The 12,959-nt window shown below is 45.0% G+C and overlaps 1 protein-coding gene across 4 annotated transcripts in view; it reads left to right on the top strand.

Moving 5' to 3' along the window:
- CACNA2D3 (calcium voltage-gated channel auxiliary subunit alpha2delta 3) overlaps positions 1 to 12,959 on the top strand; it is a 1,133,445-nt gene that overhangs the window by 1,070,815 nt on the left and 49,671 nt on the right. For all 4 annotated transcript variants that reach the window (XM_069736702.1, XM_069736703.1, XM_069736699.1 and 1 more), the window contains one exon: positions 3,473 to 3,584. In XM_069736702.1, coding sequence (XP_069592803.1) covers positions 3,473 to 3,584 — 112 coding nt within the window. The remainder of the gene's footprint in view (positions 1 to 3,472; positions 3,585 to 12,959) is intronic.

Here is a 12,959-nt window from a genome sequence, read left to right as displayed (position 1 = left end):
TCTGAAAGATCTGTTCATGTCTCAGTTCTTGAGTTGTCCGCTTTTGTTAAAGTGTACTTGTCATTTCAGGTGACCTTTCTCAATAAACTATCCTGGGTGTTCATGAGGAATAACACTAAATTTGGCCATTATATGCATTTTTCATCATGTTTTTCCACCCTGCAGGCTTTCTCTTTAATCTTCACTGAAGATGTTGCTCTTCTTTCTCTATGTAGGACATAGAATAAGCAGCAGCACAAAATAAATTATGCAGCAGTACTGAGCTGTGTGCTTGTGAATCCACCTCTAGAGTGAAATAAATTTGCTAGAATTTGGAGCACGATCTGCCTGTGTCTGCTTGGTCTCTCGCTGTGCTGAGTGCTCTTCACTCCAACTTCCCCTTCTCTCTCCATAGACTATAATAGGAGGTGATTAGTGATGAGCGAATATACTCTTTACTCCAGATTTCCCGAGCACACTCGGGTGTCCTCCGAGTATTTTTTAGTGCTCAGAGATTTAGTTTTCATCGCCACAGCTGAATGATTTACATCTGTTAGCCAGCATAAGTACATGTGGGGGTTGCCTGTTTGCTAGGGAATCCCCACATGTAATCAAGCTGGCTAATAGCTGTAAATCATTCAGCTGAGGTGAGGAAAACTAAATTTCCAAGCACTAAAAAATACTCGGAGGACACCCGAGCGTGTTCGAGAAATCTCGAGTAACGAGTATATTCGCTCATCACTAGAGATGATATTTCACTGTGCTAGCAGTCTGTGACACTGAGCAAGACGGATTTTAGGTGATCTTCACAGTGATCCATCAGTTTAGAAGGCAGAAGAGGGGGAAAAAGTGGCTCATAGTGGAGAAAAAAGTTGATTTCTCTGAAAAGATATATTACAAATTCTGTTATATTCAATTGTACTATTGATTTATGCAATTTTTATTGAAACATCAGTGTCCCTTTTAAATTATGAACCAAGGGAGCTCTGACAATCATGACTGGTCACCCACTCAGAAAAAGAAAAACAATTTTTAGCAACAAACATTTTTATAATGGACTTAAAGGTTTGGTTCATAACTAAAATTTATTTTAATCCTAAATGCATATCTATTTAGTGTCTTAATCTAATCTCTTTTCTAATATGGTTGACTGAAAATGTCCCTATCCTTCCCTCACTATTCTATCTAACTGCTTTATGTTTTTTTTAACTTCTTTTTTTATGACGCTTCATTTGAGAACTCACGGTGTTAGTGAAATGAGTCATCATCAGGGTGGAGATGCTGCGGTCACTGCTATAGCCTCCGCCCCCTCCCTGAAATTAATCATCATCAGTGACCTTCATTTCAAGGGCTGGGCTAGACCCTGCCCAACTGAGCATGCATTGTCAATTCCGACAGTGACAGTGCACTTACTCGCCGCCTCTGAGCAGAAGTAACGAGTCAGCAAGAGGGTGCACTGTCAGTGCACGTCGTAAAAATAATATTCAGCATGAGGGAAAAGTATGGGTAATAATTGTGGGTTTGATGTCAGCTTTGCAATGTCAGCTGACATCAACCCCACAGGTTAGTAATGGAGAGACGTCTATAAGATGCCCCCATTACTAACCCTATAGTATGATTGTAATAAAGACACTGCAAGAATAAAGTTCTTTATTTAAAATAAAACTCCCCATCCTCTTTTACTCATTTATTTCTGTAAAATAAAAACTAATAAACCACCATATTCCTCACCTGTCAGCTGAGAAGATAATCTATATCTGTCCAATGAAGAAGTCCAGCTCTGCTACGTACATCTAGGTGGTTTGTTGAGCACTGGCATGATGCAACCACTCAGTAAGCCAGCCAGGACTCACTAAGACAGGAGCGTGATTGTGCTCCTGAAGTGTGCAGCACTGAGTGACATGAGAAAGTTCACCGGAGTTCATAGCTGTTGAACCCCGGTCACCTCACTGACATCACCACTACCATTGTGAGAAAAATCTCACAGAGCAAGCGGTGACATCAGTGAGGTGACTGAGGTTCATCAGCTATGAAGTACGGTGGCCTTTTTCACGTCATTGCTTCACACTGTAGGAGCGTAATCACTCTCCTGCCTCGGTGTGTTCCGGCTGACATGGAGAGCGTTCACATCACTGATGTGGCTGCTCTCAAAATCATCCAGATTGTTGTGGGACATCGCCATTAATGGATTATCATCAAACAGGTGAGAAATATGGTGTATTATTATTTTTTGTCTTTACAGTGGGACATGGGCATTAGTGGATTATCAGCAGAAAAGAAAATATAGTTTTCCTTTTTTATTTTTATTTTTTTGTTAATAAATGGGTGGGGAGTTTTTATTTAAAATTAAGGAGCCTGTGTCTTTCTTTCAATTAAAGGACTTTATTTTGGCTGGGTATTTTTTACAATTTGACTATCGGGTTAGTAATGGGGGCGTCTTATAGGCACTTCTCCATTACTAATCCCTGGGCTTCAATTGATGCGCCTTTTCTGGTGTGGCTGCGAGTAGCTTTTTTTAGGCTGGGGAGTGCCAATATACATGTCCCTTCCCATTCTGAGAGTACCAGACCCCAGCGGTCTGTTTTAGCTTGGCTGGTTGTCAAAAATGGGGGGGACACCATGCCATTTTTAAATTTATTATTTAAATAATTAATAAATATGGTGTGATATGGTATGGGGACCTCTCTATTTTTGATAACCAGCCAATGTAAAGCTGACAACTTGGTGTTGCAACCTGCAGCTCTCGGTTTTGCATGTGCTGGTTAGCAAGAATAGAAGAGACCCATTGTAATTTTTCAAAACAATGATTCATTTATTGCACAGGTGCTGGCTGATAAATACTCTCATCAGCTTCGCCTGCTCTCATTGCTATTCGAGAGAGCAAGGGGGAGGATAGTGAGAGTAGTACTCTCATCAGTGGACGCCTGTGACTGGTGGTAACCTTTTTTACCACTGGTCAGAGCTGCTGGCTCACACTGTCATCTGTCAGCGTGGCAACGGCAGTGCTCTAATCAGAGCCGCCGGTGTTTCTCACGCTGTCACACAAATGACAGCATGGGAAACAGCCAATGTTCAGGCTTTCGAACCTGAACAGTAACACAGACCTCCTGGAGAAGTCTATGTTTGTAATTCGTGCATGCACACTAAGTGTTCTGTATGGACCCTGAACTTTACTGTTCGGGTTCGCCCATCACTACTTATTAGTAAAAGAAGACAAGCTTTGTCAAAAATACAATTATTAAAACATATACTTCCATGTCTTTTGGGCATTAACAGCTTGTTTATATTGACGATTGACATTCATTTTCTCAATTCTTCCCTTTAAAAGGGCTCTTAGTTGTAAGATAACTGGAGCGTCATCGGTTGCTGTTTAGATACAGATGGAGAATATAAATGTATTATTGTAATACCTGAAAGAAGTCACATGGTGGCAGAATGAAAAGCAAATATTCTTAATCCTTGTATATTTGTGCTTTTTATTTCCTTTTTTAAGCTCAAAGGCTAAAGCAGACTTTGGAGCCCTGTGATACAGAATATCCAGCTTTTGTATCTGAGCGGACCATAAAGGAGACAACAGGCACCATTAACTGTGATGATTGCACCAAGTAAGTCCTTTTCTAAGAGTTGATTCTGAATAGTGTTTAAAAAGTCTGCATTGAATTACTCCTACACTTTTTAATGAGCAACATGCCAACTCCCTAATTATGCAAGCCATTCCAAGGTGTTACTTGTAAAATGTTTCCATCACCGACCCCCCATTTATTTTTTTCTTTACCGGGAATAGTAAAATAGGTTGCCCTGTAAATGTGGTCAGCTCTGTAGCCGCAAAATATCGAAAACATTTTCAAAATGCAGCATATGATCTCAAGAGAAAATTACAGAAAATCCAAATGGTTACTTATACCAACATGCTTTCGAACGCTACAGTGATTGCAATGAAATAGATATGGATCAATCAACTTTCATGTTAATCCAATGCATTCAAAGACCTTAACTCACCTTCGGGCCCCGATGCCCATTGGCTCCTTCCCATCGTACATTAAATATACACTCATCACACTCTTAGAAACATCCTCTCTTGACCCCGTAGTTCTCTAAATCCTGGTCTTTCCCTTCCCGTTAAATTTAAGCTACTAAAACAAATTGTATACCAGTTCTTGATTCACTTCCTCAGTACATTGGCCTTCAATAAGTGATCTTTGTAAACCTGAAACTCCACCATCTGGTGTCTCACCTGAGAACTTTGCATGTACAGTGATGTCTATATTATTTATCCGATTTTAAGGAAGGATGGAAAAACAGGTGTCATGAGCAAAACATCAGCAGTGATGTCAATAGATGGTCTCTCTATCGGTTGAGACTAAGAGCACTTGTGTGTTCGAAACGCGTCCTTCCGGTATATCCGGCTTTTGTATGTCTTATAGCCTATTTCTATTTTAAATGAATACTATTAAAGTTAATTTTTGATTTTATCTCTTGGAGCTGGATTCCCTTTTTCCACATGGACACAGAGGTGGACAAATCCTTCAGCTGGGTCGCCATCACATTAATCGCCTACATTAGCTGGTCTTGCTGCTTGCGTTGCGCACAAACCTCCTCATATAGAACTTGCACAAGAGACTTGAAGTCTCTAGATCACATCTTGTCAGTCGGTCCATGGCCTGAGCTTTCTGTAACACTGGTGGGTTTGAATCCACTGTGCCACTGGCAAGGTTTACCCTGGAGAGCTGTGACTGTCTATGAGATCTTCACTAAGGCTTCTGATGGTGAAGATAGAATGGGCTGCCAGTGGAACCGGGTACCACTCCAGGGCAGTCTATGACTGCAGTATCTGACCAAAGGGTCAGAGATTCGATTATTATTATTATTTATTGTTATAGCGCCATTTATTCCATGGCGCTTTACATGTAAGGATGTATACATAATAAAAACAAGGATAATAATCTTAAACAATACAAGTCATAACTGGTACAGGAGGAGAGAGGACCCTGCCCGCGAAGGCTCACAATCTACAAGGGATGGGTGAGAATACAGTAGGCGAGGGTAGAGCTGGTCATGCAGTGGTTTGGTCAATCGGTGGTTACTGCAGGTTATAGGCTTGTCGGAAGAGGTGGGTCTTCAGGCTCTTTTTGATGGTTTCGATGGTAGGTGAGAGTCTGATATGTTGTGGTAGAGAGTTCCAGAGTAGGGGTGATGCGCGAGAGAAATCTTGTATGCGATTGTGGGAAGAGGAGATAAGAGGGGAGTAGAGAAGGAGATCTTGTGAGGATCGGAGGTTGTGTGCAGGAAAGTACCAGGAGACGAGGTCACAGATGTATGGAGGAGACAGGTTGTGGATGGCTTTGTATGTCATGGTTAGGGTTTTGTACTGGAGTCTCTGGGCAATGGGGAGCCAGTGAAGGGATTGACAGAGGGGAGAAGCTGGGGAATAGCAGGGGGACAGGTGGATTAGTCGGGCAGCAGAGTTTAGAATAGATTGGAGGGGTGCAAGAGTGTTCGAGGGGAGGCCACAGAGCAGAAGGTTGCAGTAGTCAAGGCGAGAGATGATGAGGGCATGGACTAGGGTTTTTGCAGATTCTTGGTTGAGGAATGAATGGATTTGTGAAATATTTTTGAGTTGAAGTCGGCAGGAACTGGAAAGGGCTTGGATATGTGGTTTGAAGGAGAGTTCAGCGTCAAGGATTACCCCGAGGCAGCGAGCTTGTGGGACTGGGGAGAGTGGGCAGCCATTTACTGTAATGGATAGGTTCGTTGGGGGTCCACGTGAGATGGGGGAAAGATGATGAATTCTGTTTTGTCCATGTTAAGTTTCAGAAATCTAGCGGAGAAGAAGGATGAAATAGTGGACAGACATTGAGGGATTCTGGTTAGCAGGGAGGTGATACCTGGTCCAGAGATGTAGATCTGTGTCTCATCAGCATAGAGATTATACTGAAAGCCATGAGATTCTATGAGCTGTCCCAGGACAAAGGTGTAAATGGAGAAGAGCAGGGGCCCTAGGACTGAACCTTGTGGGACTCCGACAGATAAAGGGCGAGGTGAGGAGGTGGTGTGTGAATGGGAGACGCTGAATGTCTGGTCTGTTAGGTATGATGAGATCCAGGATAGGGCCAAGTCTGTGATGCCAAGGGATGAGAGGGTCCGTAATAATAGGGAATGGTCCACTGTGTCAAAGGCAGCCGACAGGTCCAGGAGGAGGAGGACAGAGTAGTGTCGCTTGCTCTTGGCATTTAAGAGGTCATTGGTGACCTTAGTAAGGTCAGTTTCAGTGGAGTGGTGTGACCGGAAGCCAGATTGTAAGTGGTCGAAGAGGGAGCAAGAAGAGAGATGAGAGGACAGTTCAAGGTAGACGAGTTGTTCTAGTAGCTTGGAGGCATAGGGGAGAAGTGATATAGGGCGATAGCTAGATACAGAAGATGGGTCAAGAGAGGGCTTTTTGAGGATAGGTGTGATGGAGGCATGTTTAACCCCTTAGTGACAGAGCCAATTTGGTACTTAATGACCAGGCCAATTTTTGCAATTCTGACCACTGTCACTTTATGAGGTTATAACTCTGGAACGCTTCAACGGATCCCGCTGATTCTGAGATTGTTTTTTCGTGACATATTGTACTTCATGGTAGTGGTAACATTTCTTCGATATTACTTGCGATTATTTATGAAAAAAACGGAAATATGGCGAAAATGTTTAAAATTTTGCAATTTTCAAACTTTGTATTTTTATGCCCTTAAATCAGAGAGATATGTCATGAAAAATAGTTAATAAATAACATTTCCCACATGTCTACTTTACATCAGCACAATTTTGGAAACAAAATTTTTTTTTGTTAGGGAGTTATAAGGGTTAAAAGTTGACCAGCAATTTCTCATTTTTACAACACCATTTTTTTTAGGGACCACATCACATTTGAAGTCATTTTGAGGGGTCTATATGATAGAAAATAATGAAGTGTGACACCATTCTAAAAACTACACCCCTCAAGGTTCTCAAAACCACATTCAAGAAGTTTATTAACCCTTTACGTGCTTCACAGGAACTGAAACAATGTGGAAGGAAAAAATGAACATTTAACCTAATGTACCTAAACAGTGGAAACTCCCCACAAGTGACACCATTTTGGAAACTAGACCCCTTAAGGAACTTATCTAGATGTGTGGTGAGCACTTTGAACCCCCAAGTGCTTCACAGAAGTTTATAACGTAGAGCCGTGAAAATAAAAAATCGCTTTTGTTTACACAAAAATGATCTTTTCGCCCACAAATTCTTATTTTCACAAGGGTAACAGGAGAAATTAGACCACAAAAGTTGTTGAGCAATTTCTCCTGAGTACGCTGATACCCAATATGTGGGGGTAAACAACTGTTAGGGCGCACCGCAGAGCTTGGAAGAGAAGGAGTGCCGTTTTACTTTTTCAATGTAGAATTGGCTGGAATTGAGATTGGACGCCATGTCGCGTTTGGAGAGCCCCTGATGTGCCTAAACAGTGGAAACCCCCCACAAGTGACACCATTTTGGAAACTAGACCCCTTAAGGAACTTATCTAGATGTGTGGCGAGCACTTTGAACCCCCATGTGCTTCACAGAAGTTTATAACGTAGAGCCGTGAAAAAAAAAATTGCATTTTTTCTACAAAAATGATCTTTTTGCCCACAAATTTTTATTTTCACAAGGGTAACAGGAGAAATTAGACCACTAAAGTTGTTGTGCAATTTCTCCTGAGTACGTCGATACCCAATATGTGGGGGTAAACCACTGTTTGGGCGCACCGCAGAGCTTGGAAGAGAAAGAGTGCCGTTTTACTTTTTCAATGTAGAATTGGCTGGAATTGAGATCGGACGCCATGTCGCGTTTGGAGAGCCCCTGATGTGCCTAAACAGTAGAAATCCCCCACAAGTGACCCCATTTTGGAAACTAGACCCCCCATGGAACTTATCTAGATGTGTGGTGAGAACCTTGAATGCCCAAGTGCTTCACAGAAGTTTATAATGCAGAGCCGTGAAAATAAAAAATATTTTTTTTTTCCACAAAAAAGATTTTTTAGCCACCAAATTTTTATTTTCACAAGGGTAACAAGAGAAATTGGACCCCAAAAGTTGTTGTCCAATTTGTCCTGAGTATGCTGGTACCCCATATGTGGGGGTAAACCACTGTTTGGGCGCACGGCAGAGCTCGGAAGGAAGGAGCGCCGTTTTGGAATGCAGACTTTGATAGAATGGTCTGCGGGTATTATGTTGCGTTTGCAGAGCCCCTGATGTACCTAACCAGTAGAAACCCTCCACAAGTGACCCCATTTTGGAAACTAGACCCCCCAAGGAACTTATCTAGATGTGTGGTGAGAACTTTGAATGCCCAAGTGCTTCACAGAAGTTTAGAATGCAGAGTCGTGAAAATAAAAAATATTATTTTTTTCCACAAAAAAGATATTGTAGCCCCCAAGTTTTTATTTTCACAAGGGTAACAGGAGAAATTGGACTGCAATAGTTGTTGTCCAATTTATCCCGAGTACGCTGATGCGCCATATGTGGGGGTAAACCACTGTTTGGGCGCACGGCAGAGCTCGGAAGGGAAGGAGCGCCTTTTTGGAATGCAGACTTTGATAGAATGGTCTGTGGGCATTATGTTGCGATTGCAGAGCCCCTGATGTACCTAAACTGTAGTAACCCCCCACAAGTGACCCCATTTTGGAAACTAGACCCCCCAAGGAACTTATCTAGATGTGTGGTGAGAACTTTGAATGCCCAAGTGCTTCACAGAAGTTTAGAATGCAGAGTCGTAAAAATAAAAAATATTATTTTTTTCACAAAAAAGATTTTGTAGCCCCCAAGTTTTTATTTTCACAAGGGTAACAAGAGAAATTGGACCCCAGAAGTTGTTGTCCAATTTATCCCGAGTACGCTGATGCCCCATATGTGGGGGTAACCCACTGTTTGGGCGCACGGCAGAGCTCAGAAGGGAGGGAGCACCATTTGACTTTTTGAGCGCAAAATTGGCTGTCGTATTTGGAGACCCCCTGATGTACCTAAACAGTGGAAACCCCCCAATTCTAGCTCCAACCCTAACCCCAACACACCCATAACCCTTATCCCAACCTCATCCATAATCCTAATCACTAACCCTAACCATAATCACAACCCTTACCCCAAAACAACCCTAATGTCAACCCTAACCATAACCCTAATCAAAACCCTAAATCCAACACACCCCTAATCCTAATCTCAACCCTAACCTCAAACCTAACCCTAATCCCAATACACCCCTAATCACAACCCTAACCTTAACCCTAATCCCAAACCTAACCCTAATCCCAAGCGTAACCCTAATGCCAACCCTAATCCAAACCCTAACCCTAATACGAACCCTAATCCAAACCCTAACCCTAATCCCAGCTCTAACCCTAACTTTAGCCCCAACCCTAGCCCTAACTTTAGCCCCAACCCTAACCCTAGCCCTAGGGCTACTTTCACACTTGCGTCGTTTGGCATTCCGTCGCAATCCGTCGTTTTGGACAAGAAACGGATCCTGCAAATGTGCCCGCAGGATGCGTTTTTTGCCCATAGACTTGTATTGCCGACGGATCGTGACGGATGGCCACACGTCGCGTCCGTCGTGCACTGGATCAGTTGTGTTTTGGCGGAGCGTCGGCACAAAAAAATTTCAATGAAACGTTTATTTGTACGTCGCATCCGCCATTTCTGACCGCGCATGCGTGGCCGTAACTCCGCCCCCTCCTCCCCAGGACATAGATTGGGCAGCGGATGTGTTGAAAAACTACAGCTGCTGCCCACGTTGTGCACAATTTTCACAACGTGCGTCGGTATGTCGGGCCGACGCATTGCGACGGCCCCGTACCGACGTAAGTGTGAAAGAAGCCTAACCCTAAGTTTAGCCCCAACCCTAACCCTAAATTTAGCCCCAACCCTAACCCTAAATTTAGCCCCAACCCTAACCCTAAATTTAGCCCCAACCCTAGCCCTAACCCTAGCCCTACCCCTAACCTAACCCTACCCCTAACCCTACCCCTAACCTAACCCTAACCCTACCCCTAACCTAACCCTAACCTAACCCTACCCCTAACCTAACCCTACCCCTAACCCTAACCTAACCCTCCCCCTAACCCTAACCCTACCCCTACCCCTAACCCTACCCCTAACCCTACCCCTAACCCTAACCTAACCCTAACCCTAACCTAACCCTACCCCTAACCCTACCCCTAACCTAACCCTACCCCTAACCCTAACGCTAACCCTACCCCTAACCCTACCCCTAACCCTACCCCTAACCCTAACCCTAATTTTAGCCCCAACTGCTGTTCTCCTGCCGGCCGGCAGATGGAGACAGATGGCGGGCGCACTGGGCATGCGTCCGCCATGTTCTGCTGCCGGCGGCCAGGAGGAGCAGCAAGAGGATCCAGGGACCTAGGTGAGTATGCTAGGGTCCCCGAATCCCCCTATTTCTCTGTCCTCTGATGTGCGATCACATCAGAGGACAGAGAATTACACTTTACTTTTTTTTTTTTTTTTTGCGGTCGCCGGTAAACAGTTAATTACCGGCGATGGCAAAACAGGGGTCGGTAATACCGACCCCGATCGTGCTCTTTGGGGTCTCGGCTACCCCCGGCAGCCGAGACCCCAAAGATTCTCCCGGTGCCGGCCGGCGGGCGCACTGCGCATGCGCCCGCCATTTTGAAGATGGTGGCGTCCACCGGGAGACACGAGTAGCATCGGGGGAGCTAGGTGAGTATTGGGGGGCCACCTGGGACCCCTTTTCTCTGTCCTCCGATGTGCGATCACATCGGAGGACAGAGAAATTAAAAAGAGATCGCTTTTTTTTTTTTTTTTTTTTTTTTTTGCGATCGCCGGTAAACGGTTAATTACCGGCGATCGCAAATGCGGGGTGGGTTAAAAACCCCCCGAATCATGTTCTCTGGGGTCTCGGCTACCCTCGGCAGCCGAGGCCCCGGAGAAAATCGGCCTCTGGGGGGCGCTATGGACTTTTTCCACAGCGCCGTTAATTAACGGCGCTGTGGTTTAAGTACCCTTAGCGGCCGCCGTTAAAAGGCGTATCGGCGGTCGCTAAGGGGTTAAAGCTTGAGGGGAAAACACCAGTTGTTAGTGATAGGTTGAAGAGAGGGGTTAGGGTTGGGATGAAGACTGTGGTGAGGTTTGGGATGAAGTGGGATGGGATCGGGTCAAGTGCACAGGTGGTGAGATGTGATCTTGAGAGTAGAGTGGAGAGTTGATCTTCTGTAATGGTGGAGAAGTTGGTTTTGGAGGTGGAGGGCTGGGAAGTCGGGAGGAAGGTCTCTGGGGGTTGTTGACCAAAACTGTCTCTGATGTTATCAATCTTCTGCTTGAAAAATGATGCAAAGTCTTCAGCTGAGATGAGTGGGGAGGGAGGAGGTGCTGGGGGACGGAGGAGAGAATTGAAGGTGTTGAATAACTGTTTAGGGTTGTGAGACAGGGAGGATATGAGAGATGAGAAGTAGGTTTGTTTAGCTGTGGTGAGTGTGGTCTTGAAAGTAGTGAGGGACTGTTTGAAAGTGATGAAGTCCTCGTTGGAGTGGGATCTTTTCCATCTGCGCTCAGCAGCCCTGGAAGCTCGCCTCAGTTCTTTGGTCAAGCTGGTGTGCCAGGGCTGTCTGTTGATTTTGCGAGCTTTGGTATGTGTAAGTGGGGCAGCAGATTCCAAAGCTGCAGCTATTGTGGTGTTATATAGAGAGGAAGCGTCATCTGCATTGTGTAAGGAACTTATATCTGTGAGAGGGAGGAGGGATTCAGAGAATGAGTGTAGGTCAAGGTGTTTAAGATTTCTGCAAGGGTGTGAAAGTTTGTGGGGTGGGGATTGTAGACATGGAGTGGAGAGGGAAGAGAATGTGAGAAGGTTGTGGTCAGAGAGAGGAAGAGGTGAGTTAGAGAGGTTAGATAGAGAGCAGAGGCGGGTGAAGATGAGGTCCAGTGTGTGGCCATCTTTGTGGGTGGCTGCAGAAGACCATTGAGTGAGGCCAAAGGAGGAAGTGAGAGATAGAAGTTTAGTGGCAGCTGAGAGGCAAGTGTCAATGGGGATGTTGAAGTCGCCCATGATAATATTAGGGATGTCCGCGGAAAAGAAATGAAGTAATCAGGTGGTGAAGTGGTCAAAGAAGGTGGTGGCTGGCCCTGGGGGGCAGTAGATGACAGCCAGTTGGAGGTTGGAGGGGGAGTAGATGCGCACAGAGTGCACCTCAAAGGAAGGGAGGATAACAGAGGTTGGCAGTGGGATTGGGGTGAAGGAGCAGGTATCTGACAGGAGAAAACCAACTCCTCCGCCATGTTTGCTGCTGGGGCAGGGGGTGTGAGAAAGGTGGAAGCCACCATACGAAAGTGCAGCAGGAGAGGCTGTGTCAGAAGGGGTGAGCCAGGTTTCGGTGATGGCGAGGAAGGAAAGTTTGGTAGTAACAAAAAGATCATGGATGTAGGAAAGCTTGTTGAAGACAGAGTGAGCCTTCCACAGAGCTCCTGTTAGTGGGACTGGGGAAGCGGGGGCTGGGTGAATGGGTATAAGGTTAGAGAGGTTATGGAATGTTGTGATAGAGCGTGAGTATGGGGTACAGGTGGGCAAGATAGAAGTGTAGTTAGACTGTCTGAGGACGGGGCAAGCAGCACAGGCTCAGAATTTGCAGCTGAGGTGAGGAGCGGAGAGATCAGGATAAGCGAGAAAGCAAGCTTGGTTGATAACAGATGAGACAAAACAGGAATAAGCCAATACAGGAAACTAGATGCTAACAACAAACTGGAACCTAAGCTCAGGTAAGGTGTGGAGGGTGGCACTGCCTGATATTTCACCTGCTGGAAGATGATTGGCTGGGGAACCCAAACCCTGCAACGCACAGCAAGGTTAAATTCCTGCAGGATCTGGACGTGTCCCCCTATAGCCATGTGGAGACATCAGGGATATGCAGCAGATTTTTAAGTACTGTATGGGCTCAGTGCTGCGACAATACA

This window comes from Ranitomeya imitator, chromosome 8 (genome assembly GCF_032444005.1).
Source record: "Ranitomeya imitator isolate aRanImi1 chromosome 8, aRanImi1.pri, whole genome shotgun sequence".
In the NCBI taxonomy this organism is placed as follows: domain Eukaryota; kingdom Metazoa; phylum Chordata; class Amphibia; order Anura; family Dendrobatidae; genus Ranitomeya; species Ranitomeya imitator.
This window is presented reverse-complemented; position numbering and strand designations above follow the sequence as displayed.